Below are 18,739 nucleotides of genomic sequence, written 5' to 3'. Positions count from 1 at the left end.
GTCCTCTGATTTTTTTCGGGTGTGATGGGATTTGGCGATGGTCAGTGTTATGATGGAGAGATTCTGCATCACTGGCATACCAGAACAGTCTTGGTGAGTGTTCAAAAGTGGTACAGGGACTGGTCATCAGTTGGGAATCCCATGAGATTGCCATGTTGCAAGCTGGACTCACTGTTGTACTTAATGGTTGCACTTGAAGTGACTGTTGCAGGGCCCCTCCCCTAGTGCCCTATATTAAGCTACATGTGGTCTTTCTTCATAGCACACTGTAGCACAGCCCATCTTGGCTATGATCCAGCAAATTTCATCAACAGATGATCTTAATGGACAGCATGCCCGTATCATTACTTTACAGCTTCAGTGCTTTTTTAATCTTTGTAAGCAATGTAATTTTGTAGCTGACACTTTGAGTCATTTTGCCCATGCGACATTTTGATAAGTAGTGATAGAAAAGATCACGCGATTCATTTGTTGCTAGAGCACTTAAAAGAAATTATTAGATTGCGCAGCGAAACTATGTGAGGTGCAGTGTCGCTGTGTGGGTGTCCCTTACTCTTTTCTGTCAACCGTAGCACTGCCCTCTTCAGGTTGAGGTGTTTGATAACTATCTTAAATGTGGTGCAAGATTATGATTTTGCGGCAGTGGTAGTAAAGGTACTTTGTCACTTGGAAACCACTGGGCCAGTTTAAAATGAAGCTTCAGGAAGTCAAGTTTCATTTAACAACATGGTTGCCCCTTCTACTTCACTGCTAGCTGTTTATGGCTAAGACACTTTTGGTGCAGTTTATCTCAGGCTCCAATGAGGTTTCAAGAATCAGTCAAGTGAAAAAATGTTGCTTTGATTTGACTGATGAATTCCTCCAGCTACTGGATTTTGTGAGCTGTTTGCACAAAAATGGACTCGTCTTTAATAATAATCTGAAATCTTCTAAACCTTGCAATAGTTCTGTGTTTGCTTGAGATGTTGCCCTATGTTAATTTTATTTTGATGTACCTCCAAGCCTACTCTGCTTGAGCCTTTGCTTTTACACTTCTTTTAGTGGTTTGTCTTTCTTATAGTCCTGTTGAAATCATGGTATGTCCAATTTTGGTACCTTTTAGGTTGTGTGCGGAAGCTGCACCCACGTAACTTTATTAGGCTAATAACCAGTATTATTTGTTTTATGTAAAAACATGAACAAGTTATCTTAACAAGCTAAATAGTGAAAATAGCTTAATTTGTTTCCTTCATGATAAATGAGTTGACAGAAGTTCAAAAATCACAGACAAAACGTTATCACAATATTTAGATTATTTTTATTAAGTTGTCAATAAATTACATAATTTATTCCAGGTATCCTTTACTTTGAATGAAGAACTTGCAAGTATTCATGATGCCACTGGAAAGCTTGCTTCAGTCAGTGCACCCAGAGAACACCCATTTGTTTTACAAAGTGTAGGGCAGACGCTAACCGTGTTTACAGAAAGCTCTTCAGGTAAACTGATTTAATAATCTAGATGCCTACATGTGTTAAAGTAATGCATGTAATACAATTATGACATGCTTTGTTGTTGTATTGTTCTATGTGTGTAGTCTTGTATACATCTAAGCTCCTTGCAAGAGTTGTAGCTGAGACAATGTGTGGTATGTACTTGAGTGCTCAACTGTTAGAAGCATGACGATAATGATGGCATGAAGAAACGTAAAGGACTTTACATGCAGGTGCGTGAGAAAGCCATCGATGGAGACGATGTTTCTCTGCTGTAAACATATATTCTTATTATGCTATTTAGTTTGTATGTGTATTAATAAAATGAAAGTCTGTTAAAATACATGTGACATTATCTTGGTTATTGTGTATTACTCACATACTCTCTCTCTGTCTGCTCTTATAGCTAATGCAACTGTGCATACCCCCAAGAACAGAGTAGTAGCAGTCGTATTGCAATTAAACCGTTAAGTAATAGTAGCACACACTAACCCACAAGATATGCCTTATATAAAGGTTTGAGGTAGCAGTACTCTGAGAGTGTAAGATCTTGATCTACAGAGATAGACTTGGATCCTGAAAAGGAGAGAGCTACTAAAGTGAGGGTAATAGATTCCAATGTGTAATAATGGAGTATAAAAGGGATATGCAGAGGATGAGTAAGAATGAGTAAGATACTGATATTCAGATAGCAATAAGGGCATGATATTATTCAATGTTTAAACTCCTCACTTGCAATGATATGAAAATGAAATATACCTTCAATCAGCTACTAGACGAGTTCCTCCTCTACTTCGAGGGTGTAACAGACGTCCATTTGATGAGATTTTAAGATGCCTACATGTAGTGCGACAAGATCCTGATTTTCTGTTTGTGTGTATTATTTAGATAAAATCCATATATTTCATGAGATTATTTGAACTACAAGCGGTGCTAGTCCATAACATATAATTCCTAGTATAAATACGTAATTCCATTTTGAAGGAAGGGATACAATTCCAATATCCAGGCATTGAAACAGATACCATCTACTGTGAGGATATGAAGCCTTTATTAGGTCGAGCCTAGCGCATGCACTGCTCTGTTGGAGGCTTCTTGTGAGCACTCCACACTTTTCTTAAACTTCTCTGTTGGAGTTGGCCAACTCCCACAAATTCTATTGGCCTTTACGTGTGGCTTTCAGTAATGAAAGCCCGCAAATGGCCAAAGATGGCTGCATGGCCTGCCTTTCCTTTTAACTTTAACTCCCCTGGCCTAGGGGGCTCGGCAGCGAGCAGCGGTGCGCATTGTGCCAGCTGCATATCTCCTTTATCGTGATCTTGGCTCATATTACTAAATAAACAAACGCTTTCAATATCGCGCTTGTTAAATTTGCACTAGCCAGTCTGATGTGTTTAAATACTCTTGTTTTTCAACTTTAGTGGACTCTGTTTGTACTGTAGTTTTTTAGTTTGTGCTAGCCCATAATGTACACCTGGACAATGTCTTTTCATGGTGGGGATCGCTGCTCTAGCTGATATGTGTGACCTCTCTTCAGTCCGAATCATGAAACTGTTGTGCCGATAATATACAGCTACAAGAGCCCAAAAGATCCTTATGAATTTCTGCTCCATTAGAAATTGTTCATGGACTGTTTAATTACAAGTGTTGCATGGCAACCTGTACTATCAGTCTCCTCAAAAGAGAGAGGAAACCGCAGACCTACAGAAAGATACCTTGCTAGACACGAGCAATTCAGTCTCGACTCAGATTGCTGACTTCAAACTTGTAGTAGTGAAGAAGAGCGCCAATCAATCCTTGATACAAGATCAGAGAGTCAGAGTGCGGAGTCTCATTGGTTAATGTGTATTAAGCTCAAGTTAAAACTATGCAAATGGAAAAAATGAATACAAAAGACTGAGAAGAACTATTTTAAGTGAGACAGTATATGACTTCCTCTTTTCTCTGGGATGGTTTTTATTAGGTGGGTGAAAGATGACGTCCTCATCATTTTGTACCTTTCATAGCAACCCCATGAGCAAAACATGTACAGTTATGCCCTACGGAATAAGAAAGGGGTTTTCTCATTTTGCTCCTCTTCTTTTGTTTTCCTATCTGGCTTGTTGTGTTGCCATATAGTCCTTTATGTGATTTGAAACGTCTAAGTGTTTGATGTTCTTTCGTAGCATTTAAGACTTTCTGTCACAATATTATTTTTTCCTTTAACTTCTCATCTAGAACTCTAGCCCAGTGGCTTTGGGCACTTTTAAGCCTGGCATAGAAAAAAGGATCCAAAGAAAGCGAGGTGTGCATCTGCCCAAGTCATTTCTCTGGCGATGGCGTGTTCATGCTTGTAGGTGCAGTTCTTATCTTGATGTCACGCATGTCAGTGGATTTGGCAGGCACCAGCAGGAAGCATACACTATCTGAATGAGGGTGCATTCAGCATTGTCTGAGTGAGCCCTGATCCCTGTGCTAATTCCAGCCCTTTATTAGAAATGTAGCACCTATAGCCACGTAGTTCCGCCTAAATAGATGCCTCTGGAAGGATTCGTCACTTAGTGTATGTATAGGGTAGTTGTAGAGCATGAATTTATTTAGACAGCAGCAGAGTGCTGCACAAGGGTGGGAGCCCTAACATTTACCTTTTATAACCCAAATTAGAAAAACAAACATTGGGAGCTAGCAGGGGCGCGCAGGCTGACAGCTGGTCGTGGATCAGGCTACTAATTTATAGCGCGGTCGCTTTCACTTTTGCAACAGCCCCTGTGTTTTTTTTCTCTCTGCCTCCACTTGACGCAAACCAGGTGAGGAAAAACGTGTTATAATTTTACAGAGCTCCTTATATTTTGAGTTGCATGTGAGCACGGTAGGTTGTGCGGTGGTTCTTCACATATTTCTTTTATGTTTACTTAGGATTAACTTTCACAGTCACATGTTGTTAAAGCTCAGCCATGAGGCGTTCAACGCAGGCAGCATGTGAGGCAATGATGCACCTTGCATAGATCTTATTCCCCAGCCTCTTACGGCGTTTTGACATACCACTCAGTGCCACACAATTACTCGCCACAATTAGCCTCTACTCAATGCAACATAAATACACTCCACATAATACCACTCAGTGCCACATAATTATATGCCACATAATTACCCTCTACTAAGTGCAACATAAATACATTCCACATAATAACATTCAGTGCCACATAATTACACGCCACATAATTACCCTCTACTAAGTGCAACATAAATACATTCCACATAATAACATTCAGTGCCACATAATTACACACCACATAATTACTCTACTCAATGCAACATAAATACACTCCACATAATACCACTCAGTGCCACAACATTATATACTACATAATTAAACTGCACTTAATGCAACATACACTTCAAATACCACTCAGTGCCACATAATTACACGCCACATAATTACACTATTCAATGCAACATAAATACACTCCACATAATACTACTGTGCCACATAATACCACTGTTTATTTTAGCAAACAATGGTCCTTAGAATGTGGATATACAAGAAAAATGATATATCGACCTGAATGGGTGCTATATATATTCAATGTCCAGCCGGACAAAGAATTTTAATGTGACAATATATTAGAAATGGCAAATGATATACGAAAAACAATACAGCGGGACACAATCCTGCTCCCAATACAGATAACAGGAAGCAAAAGAACAAAGAAAAACAAATAAACAGAAGTTATAGGCAAAAACTGGAGCTATGGTAGCTTGTACTAATCATACAATAAAGCACGCTAAACCAAATAGTGACCACATTAATTATATACATTGGACCATAGTGGTACTATTTTGAATTTTGACAATTCAAAATAGTACCACTATGGTCCAATGTGTTTAATTAATGTGGTCACTATTTGGTTTAGCTTGCTTTATTGTATGATTAGTACAAGCTACCATAGCTCCAGTTTTTGCCTGTAACTTCCTTTGCTTATTTGTTATTCTTTGTTCTTTTGCTCCCTGTACTCTGTATCGGGTCCAGGATTGCGTCCCGCTGTATTGTTTTTCGTATATCATTTGCCATTTATTATATATTTTCACATTAAAATTCTTTGTCCGGCTGGACATTGAATATATATATATATATCACCCATTCAGGTCTATATCTCATTTTTCTTGTATATCCCCATTCTAAGGATACCCGGGGTCCTTAGTTACTCATCGGTCCCACATAATTACACGCCACATAATTACACTCTACTCAATGCAACATGAATACATTGCACAAAATACCACTCAGTGCGACAGGTACACGCCACATAATTACACTCTACTCAATGCAACATAAATACACTCCACATGCCACTCAGTACCACATAATTACATGCAATATAATTACACTCTACTCAATGCAACATAAATGCACTCCACATAATACCGCTCAATGCCACGGACTTACACTCCACATAATTGTACTCTACTCAATGCAACATACATACACTCTACATAAATGCACTCTATGCCACATACCACCAATCAACATGAATGCACTCCACCCAATAACACAATTTCACTAAGCATAATTGCACTCAACACCACAGTTCCCGGCCACATAATTCAATTACACACCACATAATTACACACCAAACAACATATTTCAACTCCACAATCCACAAAGTACCTCCAATTCACACCACAGAATGGCACCACCTGAGCACCAAACATTAATCACCACCACCATTTTGCTTCAGCGCACCACCTTAGCATCACCTAAACATCACCTAAGCATCACGTCAGTCTGTCCTCTGAATCTGGCATCTGTTGATTCTCCCCTTGTGTCCGTCCGCTGCTCGTGTTCTAATTAAATTAATGTTTTCCAACCTCCACCCCCCGTTATTTATGTCCCGCTCCCCCATAACAAAGAACTTATAACAAACAAGCATGAGAACAGGCAGGAAAAAGTTGCAAGAAGCGCAAGTACAAACAAGCATTTACAGTGCAATAGGTCTCGCATGAGGAAAGTGTGAGCTATTGGTATTGTAAATGAGACTTTTTTTAATGTTTTGGCTTTGAAACTATATAAATTAATAGCATTGTTATTCACAAAGCCAATAGCTTACACTTTCCTAATGCGAATCCTATTGGCTATGGCAATGCTTGTTCTTAGCAAGCAAGGACAGTGCTGTTGTGCTGTTGTGTTGCTGAGTGATGATGTGGTTGGGCTGAGTGAAGTGGTGGTGTATTAGAGTGAAGTGGTGGTGTATTAGAGTGAAGTGGTGGTGTATTAGAGTGAAGTGGTGGTGTATTAGAGTGCTGTGGTGGTGTATTAGAGTGATGTGGTGGTGTTCCAGAGTGATGTGGTGGTGTTCCAGAGTGATGTGGTGGTGTCCCAGAGTAATGTGGTGGTGTCCCCGAGTGATGTGGTGGTGTCCCCGAGTGATGTGGTGGTGTCCCCGAGTGAAGTGGTGGTGTCCCCGAGTGAAGTGGTGGTGTCCCCGAGTGAAGTGGTGGTGTCCCCGAGTGAAGTGGTGGTGTCCCCGAGTGAAGTGGTGGTGTCCCCGAGTGAAGTGGTGGTGTCCCCGAGTGAAGTGGTGGTGTCCCCGAGTGTTGTGGTGGTGTCCCCGAGTGTTGTGGTGGTGTCCCCGAGTGATGTGGTGGTGTCCCCGAGTGATGTGGTGGTGTCCCCGTGTGATGTGGTGGTGTCCCCGAGTGATGTGGTGGTGTCCCCGAGTGATGTGGTGGTGTCCCCGAGTGATGTGGTGGTGTCCCTGAGTGATGTGGTGGTGTCCCTGAGTGATGTGGTGGTGTCCCTGAGAGATGTGGTGGTGTCCCTGAGTGATGTGGTGGTGTCCCTGAGTGATGTGGTGGTGTCCCTGAGTGATGTGGTGGTGTCCCTGAGTGATGTGGAGGTGCCCCCGAGTGACGTGGTGGTGTCCCCGAGTGACGTGGTGGTGTCCCCGAGTGACGTGGTGGTGTCCCCGAGTGACGTGGTGGTGTCCCCGAGTGACGTGGTGGTGTCCCCGAGTGATGTGGTGGTGTCCCCGAGTGATGTGGTGTGTGAGGGTGAGGGTGAGGGTGTGTGGGTGTGTGGGAGTGTGAGGGGGTGAGGGTGAGTGAGGGTGAGGGGTGTCAGGGTGTGAGGTTGTGAGGATGTGTGAGGAAAGAATGAAAGAGGAAGACATTTGCACAGAGGGGGGCGGGGGAGAGGAAGCATTCTGGATAAAACAACACACAGCTCACATTTCATTTTAAAAAGGAGTCATTGGTCAGTTGTCACGCGTGATTAAAAATGCAAGGGCTGCGACCTTTTCACTGCAACATTATATCATCATGGCTGCCAGATTGGAGAGGAGTCGCACTGGTTACCACTCCTAATATAAAATTTTGATAGGCTTCGATGCACCATATAGATAGTCCAGGTCCCAAACATGTACTCCTGAACGATGCGAAAAACAAAATGCGTTCACTTTTGCGGCCGCTTTCATGTGGTATCTGTGTGAAGTCTGTCCAGGATAACAGGGTGCGCGCCGCTGCGTGTTCAGGGGTTTCATGCTCAAGAGGATGTGGCTTAACAATCAGAGCAGCTGAGTTTGAAGCTGGGTAACCAGGTTCGAGCCTGTGATTCTCTGCAAATCTGCCCGTGCCTTAAAAAAAATATATACTGTGTCCTTCTGTAATGCAACTTGTGCTCATGCAAAGCACTCTGATACCTTGGAGTCGAGTTTGCGCAGTACAAATTATGTTAAATTACAAGTCCCGGCACTTTCCAGTCACAAATGAAGCAGAGATAGCGCAAAGAGGGGCGGGGGAGAGGAGGCAGGGGAGAGCAAGGAAAGAATGAAAGAGGAAGACATTTGCGCAGAGGGGGTCGGGGGAGAGGAGGCATTCTGGATAAAACAACACACAGCTCACAGTTCGTTTTAAAAAGTCCTGCAGTTCTGAAGTCGGCTGCTCTGCACATTAGCCTATCTCTCTCTTTCACTATGCTGCATGTCCTAGTGCTGCCAGTCAGGGTGTAGTGAGCACTGGCTAAGCTTTGCATAGTATAGAAGACGCACAGATAATTGCTAAAAGTATTCCGTAAACTCAAAATCAAATTATGCGATGTGGGCAAGCAAAAGCAACAAAAAGTTCGGGAAAGGCACTCCAATAAAAAATTTACTTTGCGATGTGTTCAAAGAAGCCAAATAAATATAAAAGCAAGCAGATTGCAGACAAAGCTCTAACGGACAAAAACATGCTGCTTTTGTATCAAAGAATTAGAGCTTACTTCACACGCAATAAACAAAGTAGTAAACAAAGCGCTGCATGGCATGTGTAACATATTTGAAAACAATGTCACTGGTGAGAGGAGAATTGCGAGACACGGCCTGGCGGCGGTGAAAGTGAAAACAGCAATGCAGAGCTAAGGAGTGGAAGGCGCCCTCAACACAGCACACGTCAAAAACAAGAACATCGCCGAAAGAAAAAAGGCGGCCGGGAAAGGATACCTTTGAAGGGGCCGTGAAAGTGAAAGCAATTAGGGGGAGGAGAATTGAGGCCAGCGCGTACTGCGCATGCTGGGGAAGCCTGTGGGAGGGAGGCTGATGGCTTTGATGTGGGGAAATACACATGCTTGTGTTCACGTGAACCGTTTGAAATCCGCCTGATGGTTTGAGAACTTTTTTGCCTCCTATAATTTTCGACTATCCATTCCTTGCGGAATGGGATAGGCGAGACCTAAAAAACTAGAAGACATTTTTTAGGTTAAAATCTTTTTTTAATCTGGTTGTTCAGTTGTATATAATGTTGTCTTGGTTTGTATAAAGGTAACAAAAATGCCTAACACTTTTTATTATAACTTTCCAATATGATAAACAGCAGCCACAATGCTCTACAACATAGCCAAAAGTTCTGGCTAAACACATAGGGTCCCAAAGGCGAGACCGACAGGCTATGCCAATACTTGTTATAGTGTGCTTTTACGATCCAGATTGCCTGTGATGGTATTGAATGCCAGACTCCATTTTAATACAAGATATCTGTGTACAGTGAGCATATAAGATCCTAATCTGTAGGGTAGGAACACAATCTTCATCATCATTTATTTTGTTGTATCCTAAGCAGATCATTATTGATACTGATAAATTATTACGCCAGATAGTTTTACACATTTGCTTTAAAACATGTGTTGGTATTAATTAAATTGTTCCCTTGACGATTATCTTATCTTATACCCTGGTATGGTATGTATTTTTGGTAGCAGCAACCAATACGCATATTTTCACAGAAAAAAGGATAAAAGGGAAAAACACCGCTTTAGTGCTGCGGAAAGAAAAGTGTGCCTTAAAAAGATAATTATAATGCACATCTAAATGCTATTTTCTAGCACTGAATCTTTCACAGATTCACATGCTTTAATCAGTCAGTCACAAATCTTTATTCGGATTTAGCAATAAATCCATAAAAGCAAAACAAAAGGAAGACAACTATTACTCACGATACAAAAACCAGAAACATAAATTTGAGTAAAACCATCAGCAGCTCATATGATTATTAAAAGTAATAAAAATACTGCTTCAGATAAAATCAATTTAGAAAAATAAAAACCAAAAACATGTTTGTACAAGAGTGCAGATGAGCAAAATATAATTATTTTTCAAAGCCGGTAGTCCTCCAGTACCAGTTAGCACCACTACTGTGGTAAATGAGTAAATGATTTGGTTCTAATAGTAGAAGGGAAATTACGCAAGGGTTGCAGGTATAAACCTAAAAGTGCGCCTTAAAAAGTTAATTATAATACACATCTAAATGCTATTTTCCAGCACTGAATCTTTCACAGATTCACATGCTTAAATCATCCCTGTTGATGAGCAGGGTCTCTCAGTAGACCGACAAAGCAGTACCATTTTAAACCTAGCCTGGTTACATTAGTATCATGTAGACATCTTTCAAAAAGACCCAAACTTTACCAATCAGTTGAAGTCCCTGTGAACATCAGCGGCCACCACACCTCAGATTTGTACTACACGTATGTGAAGTTATCCCTTGAGATATGCTCAGTATTCTACAGATCAATCTAGCATATCAAGATATCTCTCTCCAAAACTAATTTTTCTGATCCTAAAGTAGCCTTCTGACCTCTGCTGGTTGTTTAAGAAGTGGACAGGCCATATCTGATTCTGCTAATAAAAACGTTTACAGACCATGTGGGGCCTGATAGTAGATAAGGGTTTATTCCGAAGCTCCCTTAAGGAATTCATATATTGTGGCCATCCTTTCCACAGAGAAAAGGACTGTAAATTATACCTAATGTTCTCTACAAAAGCCCTCAAAGACAGGGAGGGTAGACCAGTGCTTAATTTGAGTCTGTGGTTTCCGGTGCTCTTATGACAGCTGCCACATAGTGGCGCTCTTTGTGCAATTAAAAGGTGATCAGAACAACAGTTGTTTATTTAGTCAATGTACATTAAAAACAACAAATACTAGCCGCCTAAGCCATTCTTATAGCTTTGGGAGCCTTGAACAGTCTGAAATGTCACTCTTGCAGGAGCATGATGTTCTTAGTTGTGTTGGTACTGTCATCAGCAACCATGGCAGTGCCAATGCATGGTGCAATCTGTAGTGGCCTCCTGACGAGGGCCCTTTCACTTATTGGTTTAAAAATGATGCACTGGGGCAGAAATTTTGTATGGCTATAAAAAACAAAAGCCACAGATACCCCCTGTAGATGACTCTGAAGACTCATCTCAGTTGCCAAAGCCTACACAATGGCACATTTGATCAAGGTCACTCCTCCAAGCCCTCTTTTGGTGAGATTCCTTCCACTCCAAAGAATCACCTAGAAAGATTTAGAAGAAAGTAGATCAAAGAGCTCCCAGGGATCAGGGTCTGTCTTCTGAGGGACTGGGTTCTCCTAAAACACAATCTTCTTCGAAGTCACCTCAGATAGACCTAAATCTAAGACTTTTACACTGCTAAACTAAAGAAAATGCCTTTGAAACTGGTACCCAAACTGCGAAAAGCCCATTAGCTGATGGGAAAAGACACTGTCAAAAATGAAACCCTGGTCGACAAAGAATTGAAATGAGCCTCTTTCAACCTTTCTAGTTCTGTTGACCAAGGCATTGATGACTTTGGCCATGAACAGTGACATCGTCGCCCACAATTCCGTTGATGACCACTCATCTTCTGAGTTCTTGTTAATGGTACTGTCGCCGAAGATTACATTGGCAAAGCAACCGTCAAAAACATGAAAAACGACAGATTTCTGAAAAAGGTATTCTAGTTCCCTTGCTGTGCATATGGATTTGAATTGACCATCTGTCCGTGTTATAGACAGGGGGCCATCGTACTTAAACACCAGTGGTACGTTGCTAATATTCTCTACTAAGGCCAGAACTTTCTTTTCCTCAACGTTTTGATAATGCCAGCGCTTTTTCCCATTAAGCCAGAGTTCTAATTAAAGTAGGTTGCTGAATATATTCGTTTTCTAGTTGTGTAACATTGAATTTTTTTACCTTATGAGATTTGGTCAGTGTGATTTGCTCTCTGCCCACGTAGCTCCACCACTAAATGCTGCCCCCTGAGCTCTCTCTTTGCTGGGTGTTTGAGGGCCTCCTCCACCCACAGGCTCCTGCCTGCCCCTCATCCCTGGTTGTCCAATGGGAGAGCACTCTGCTCTTCTGCCTCTGCCTCACTTTGCCTCTTTTCTTTAATGCCTTCTTTTTCTCTTTCCTTCATTTTGCTCTTCTCTCGCTTTTCACTTCTAACTCTCCTCACTCTTTCCATCGTTTTCCTCCTGCTGCCCCCTTGGCACCTCCCCCTCCAGTAAGTCCTTCCTGCCCCCCAGCTGACCCGCCCCCTGATCGCTACTTAATGGCGGCAGTGGGTGCGCCAAAGGCAAGCCTGTCGGTGCCCGACATCGACCAGCGCCAGGGACCCTGGTCCTCTGACCCACCACCGCTACACCTCCAGCAGCCTCCACGATCTCAGCCTCCGATGCTACGACATCTGCCAGCGCTTGACGCCTAACAACACCCATGGTCCTCTCTCCTGTCTACACTGCTGCTGCAGCTTCACCCACCTCCGTACTCCAGCAGCATCTCCCAGCCTACCGGACATCACTGCTCACTCGCTCTCCTGTACTCTAGTTTTAGCGCTTTTTAAAACCTAATCTGCACTTTTACATTCAATTGATTTGAAAATTGTGATGTATGTATTTTAAATAATTGGACTCGCTTTTAACCTTTGTGCTGTTTTCCCGGTTCCCCTGTGCCCCGTTCCACCGCGGCTGCTCTGTGCCGATTGCTGTGGAGGGCCAGGTCGGGCGGCGCCATCTTGAGTGAGGTCCGGTCCCTGGCTGGTCGGGAGGTAGCGGTCCAGCTCGGGGAGGGGCTTGGGGGTTAAATAATGGTACCTCATAGGGCGCGCAGCGGCCGCGCGCAGCGGGCGCGCCGTCTTCGCGCCGAAGGAGCGCCAAAGGAGGGCCCTTCTGTGCCCGTCCGTGCCCCGGACGGGCCCAGGGCCAGCCATTCTGCCCGACTCCCTGTAGGGATGGCCAGCCTAGAGAAATGTAAGTATTCCCGCCACGATCTTGTGAAGCTTGCCCCCCCCTGTGTAGGATTGCCATGTCCACGTGTAGATCTTGGTGGAACTTGGGCTGAGTGCCCCAGCTGTGGCTTCCTCCCCCAACCTGTCCTACCCCCACGCCTGGTCAGGAACGCCGGTGTTGCAACCATTAGGGCGGGACTGATTAACGCTAGATCGATGGTTAAACATGCTGCAGATATTTTCGAGCTACTGGTGGATGGCCAGCTGGATGTGCTGTTCGTCACGGAGACGTGGATGACCAACACCACTGCTCCGAGTGTGGAACTGGCTGTCCCCAGAGGCTTTAAAATTGCGAGGGTAGACAGACCTTTGGGGAGAGGAGGCGGATTGGCCGTCATTTACAGGGAGGGGTGGTCCTTTGCTGCTGAGCCACCGATTGCGGGTGTTGATGGCGAGGTTCTTCACTTTGCTATAAAAATATCCCCGCACTTCACCTTAGGCGGTTCCGTGATTTATAGGCCCCCTGGCCAGGCCAATCATTTCCTTGACTCCTTAGAAGAATATATAGTGCCGCGGGCCTTAAGCTTCCCTAGGTTCCATCTGGTCGGCGACCTTAATATTCATGTAGACACCCCTGACTCACCGGAAGCCCGCAGGCTTGGTGGAATTCTTACCCTGGCACAGCTCAATCAATGGGTTACTGTCCCAACTCATGAGGGAGGTCATCTGCTTGACCTGGTCTGCTCCAATTTCCAGATTCAATCTGTGACAGTGGGAAAAACAACTTGGTTAGACCATGACCTGGTCAGGTTTGAGTGGTTATCTGAGGAACCTGGTCCCACGCCCACCATCTGTCACACCCAAAAGATCAACTTGCCAGCGTTTAGACAGGCCCTGTCCAGAGCTCGCCCGAAAACTACGATACTTCTGGACGAGGCGGTCAGCGGCTTCAACGAGTGGGTGCGGCAGGCGGCTTCTGCTTCCATCAAACGTACAACTGTGTCTAGGGTACGTCACTCTCCCTCCCAACCCTGGTTCTCTCCTGAACTGAGGGTGATGAAACTTGGCTGTAAAAACTTAGAACGTGCGTGGAGACGCAGCTATAGCCCAGAGGCTAAAGCCGCTCTACGTCTAGCACAAAAAAGTTACTATGCAGCCATCAAGGGAGCAAAAGGGAACTACTACGCAGGGCGTATTGCAAAAGCAGATAACAATAGCAGCGAGAGCTTCGCTATTGTCAAGAGCTTTGTTGCGCCTGTAGCTGACGCAGTTGCTCTTCCGTCCTCTGCGCAATGGTGCGAGGATTTGTCCACCTTCTTTATTAGTAAAATAGCGAAGATCCAGCAGGACCTTATGGCGGCTATGTCTGCTGACTGTGTAGTGACTGACATGTGTCCCATACTATGTCCCTGCTCTGGACAACAGCTTCTGAACTTTGGCCAAGTTGCTGAGGATGCTATTTTGCCCCTCCTGCAATCTCTGAAATCGGGTTCTCCCGCTGATCGGTGCCCGGCTCGGGTGCTTTCAGAGGTGGCGGATTTGGTTTGTTCCGAGATCACACAGATAGTGAACCTCTCCTTGGCCTCAGGGGAGGTGCCGCTAGGGTGGAAGCAGGCCAAACTTCTGCCGCTTTTGAAAAAAACAGGATTGGACGCGACGGTTCCTGGGAACTATCGTCCAATATCTCTTTTGCCAGCACTTACGAAAGTTTGCGAGAAGGTGGTGCTTCAACAATTGGAGAATTTTGTTGAATCTTCCAATGCCCTCCATCCTGCCCAATCGGGTTTTAGAGCTACCTACAGCACTGAGACAGCGCTAGTGGAGATGACTGAGGCGATTCGGGACTGTTTGGACGGAGGCGGTAGAGCGGTCCTAATTTTATTGGACCTCTCTGCCGCGTTCGATACCGTCCCCTACGAACTCCTTCTCGCTAGACTGCCCACTATTGGCATTGGTGGAACGGTGCTGTCTTGGTTGTCTTCGTTTCTTTCCGACAGGTCCCAGCAGGTCTGGATGCCCCCCCACGCCTCGAATCCTAAACCACTTCTCACGGGGGTCCCCCAGGGCTCCACTCTTAGTCCCTTACTGTTCAATGTTTACATCACCCCCCTGGTTTATCTAGCGGAACAGTTTGGGGCTAAGATAATAGGGTATGCGGACGATACCCAACTGCTGTTTACCTGGCCAGACGACAATTTGGATCCATCAGTAGTTCATCGGTGTCTGTCCTCTGTATTTCGCTGGCTAACTCAGGCCCAGCTGAAGTGCAATGAGGACAAGTCGGAGGTGCTTTTTTATGGTTCCTTCCCCCCCCTGTTTAAGAACACATTGTGGCCCCCTAACATCCCTAGCCCGAAAGAGATGGGAAGACCGGCAAAAAACCTGGGCATCTGGTTTGCAGAGGATCTCAGATTTGAGGAGCATATAAAAAAGCTGACAGGCACCTGCTTTGCCACGCTGAAAATGCTCCGCAAGTTTTTTCCTCTGCTCCCTAAAGAGGCTAAGGAGACGGTTGCCCGAGCTCTTATACTGGCAAGGCTGGACTACGCGAATGCTTTGTTCAGCGGTATTCCGGCCTACCTGGTGAAACGCCTGCAAATCATCCAGTACGCGGCCGTCCGTCTGATTTTTAACATCCCCAGATGGAAGAGCGTACGTGCTGAGATGAGCACCATTCATTGGCTCCCGGTTGCGCAGCGCATCCTGTTTAAATCTCTGGTGCTGGCGTTCAGAGCCATTCACGACCAAGGCTCTGTCTATCTGAGAAAGAGATTTATATGTTACGTGCCAGCACGCTCTCTTAGATCATCCACGTTGCTGAAACTGTCCCTCCCCCGTTTCAAACGTGTCAGACTTGGTGGCCAGTCAATCTCTGATTGTGGCCAGGGCTTGGAACGCCCTACCTCTTCATCTGCGCTCCTCCCAAACTGTGGCGCTTTTCAAGAAAAATCTAAAAACACACGTATTCAAGAGTTTAATATAAGCTGTTTTCTCTGTGGTTCTGTTTCCCGCCTTTCCCCTTCGCGCCAGGATACTCCCAAGTAACGGAGCGCGCTACAAAATAGTTTATACATACATACATACATACACAAACCACTCAACTGCATCCTCCTCAGCGTACGTTCCCTACACTAGCACGCAGGCCCTGGTAGTGGGACCTCCTCAACACCTACTTGCCCGACGTTGCCTTCCTCGGGGAAACCTGGACCAATGCCAACTCTGCACCCAACATCGCCACCACCACCATTCCCAACGGATACAAGATCTTGCGCAATGACCACTCCATCTGTCTAGGAGGCATCGCCAACGTTCATCAAAGCACCCTCTGCATGACCACCATTCCGGACAACACGACGACTCTCATGAAGCACCTCCACTTCTAGATCCAGACCAACCCCAGAACGACTCTCCGCTGAATCCTCATTTACAGACCGCCAGGTTGCCGTGCACCCTTTACTGGCACCATCACAGACCTCATTGCACCCCACGCCCTCACATCCACATACCACATCCTACTCGGAGACCTAAACTTCCACCTGGATAACTACGATGACTCAAACACCGCCTCCCTCCTCGCCAACATAGGACTGAAGCAACTAGTCACCGCCCCCATGCACACAGCGTGACAAACACTCGACCCCATCTTCATCGTGGGAAACCGCTTCTCTAACAGCCACACAACGGAACTCCTCTGGATAGATCACCACTGCATCCACTTCTCCTTTAAAAATAACACTCTACAACAGCATGTCTACTGCCTCCCCGCATAATCTGGGACAAAGTCACCGAAGACCAGCTCACCTTCGCCCTCGTCAGCACCCCATCACTGACTACGTCCTAAACACTGCAGCACGCAACCTCCGCTGCTGGATCACAAACTGTGCCAACACACTCGCCCCCCTCAAGAAAGCCACCAGAAGACCCATTAAGAAAGCAAGCTGGTTCACCCCTGCACTCCAAGAATCCAGACGCTCCTGCAGACAACTCGAAAAGACATGAAGGAACAACAAAACCATGGAAACATGCAGCCACCACTGTACACCACCAACTCCTCAAATCCACAAGGAAGAAATCCCCCCTCCCCCCCCCCCCCAAAGACAGAATCCTCCCCCCCCCCAAAGACAGAATCCCCCCCCCCCCCCCCCCCCCCCCAAGACAGAATCCTCACCAATGCACACAACACCAAAGAACTATTTTCCATCATCAAGGAATTTGCCAAACCCTACAGCAAAACAACAGACGTTCTACCCTCCCAAGACCTCTGCAACAGAGTCCACACATTCTTACACCACAAAATCAATATGATCTACGTCAACTTCAACAACCAAAACCACCTCACTGCTCCAGCTTCTCTATGATGCGACGCCACCCAACAGACCCTGCTCAAATGGATCCCTCAGACCCCTGCCCACACCACATCTTCCACAGTCACCTCTGCCATTTCACCCGAATTATGTCGGATTATCAACTGCTCCTTAAAGACTGCCACCTTCCCGGAATACTGGAAACATGCCGAAGTCAACCCCCCCTGAAGAAACCCTCCTCTGACCCGACGAACCTCAAGAACTTCAGGCACATCTCCCTGCTTTCCTTTGCAGTCAAGGTCATCAAAAAGGTTGTCAATAAACAAGCTAGCCAACTTCATTGAAGTTAACAACATCCTGGACATCTCCAAATCCAGATTCCGAAGCAATCACAGCACTGAGACCGCCCTACTCGCCGCAACCAACGACATCTTTCCCCTCGACAGGGTGAAACAGCAACTCTCATCCTCCTGGACCTCTCGTTTGGACCTCTCCCACAGTACCCTAGCCACCAGACTCCACGACCCCGGCATCCGCTGCAAGGACCTCGACTGGAGCCGCTCCTTCCTCACAGGCTGAACTCATCGTGTCAGACTCCCTCCCTACCTCTCTGAACCGGCAGAGACAAACTGTGGAGTGCCCCAGGGCTCCTTCCTCAGCTCCAAACTCTTCAACGTCTATATGCGCCCCTTGCAGCTATCGTCAGGAACTACAGGCTCAACATAGTGTCTTGCGCTGACACCCATCTGATCCTCTCCCTCACCAACAAATCCAACATCACCAGACACAACTTCCAAGAAGGGATGAAAGCTGTCACCACCTGGATGAACAAATAGAAACGTGGCTAGATGCACTGCGAAGATTTTAATTGGAAGGTTGAAGCTGAGTTGATAAAGTTTAAAACATTGGGTGCTCCATCAGGTGGCGTAACCGTCCAAATACGCTAAGTAAATGAATGTTGGTAGCGCACAAACAAAGTAAGTGCGTCCCTGCTTTTGGGCACACCTGTTGGTTCGTCGTACAAGACAGACTCCGTTTGATTATGTAGATCTCGTGAATTGAAACAACTTCAAATGTCAATTTTATATCATGTTTTTATTTTGTGAATATTTCATTTCATATCCTCAATTGGTGAATTTCCAATACACATTTGTAACATGAAACACAAACGCTCCAATGCATTTCGGGCGTTGCCCTTTCACAGGGAGCTCTGTTGATGAAAATAATACAATTGAAATACGCTGTTTAAATCATCACTCACATTTCACATTTAAAGTAACATGCAAAAAAATATCAGGTTGTGTCAGGTGCAGGTTTGTTTTGAGCAAAGATAAATACAGTGAATACGTATTCAGTGTGTCTGTCTGAAAAAAAAAATGTGAAACGTACCGGGTGTTTCTTTTGTTGGCGAGATGCTAAACGGTCTGTGTTTTGGGCTGTCGGAAAAAAAAAAACGGAGGTTAGGA

The 18,739-nt window shown here is 45.1% G+C and overlaps 1 protein-coding gene across 1 annotated transcript in view; it reads left to right on the top strand.

The window, feature by feature from the left end:
• The window catches only part of GTF2F2 (general transcription factor IIF subunit 2), a 933,714-nt gene that overhangs the window by 258,743 nt on the left and 656,232 nt on the right, over positions 1–18,739 (top strand). The window contains exon 4 of the mRNA XM_086935014.1: positions 1,335–1,476. Coding sequence (XP_086791140.1) covers positions 1,335–1,476 — 142 coding nt within the window. The remainder of the gene's footprint in view (positions 1–1,334; positions 1,477–18,739) is intronic.

Source organism: Lissotriton vulgaris, chromosome 8 (genome assembly GCF_964263255.1).
Source record: "Lissotriton vulgaris chromosome 8, aLisVul1.2, whole genome shotgun sequence".
Taxonomy (NCBI): domain Eukaryota; kingdom Metazoa; phylum Chordata; class Amphibia; order Caudata; family Salamandridae; genus Lissotriton; species Lissotriton vulgaris.
The sequence above is the reverse complement of the archived record's forward strand: the minus strand, read 5'-3'. Positions and strand labels throughout refer to the sequence as shown.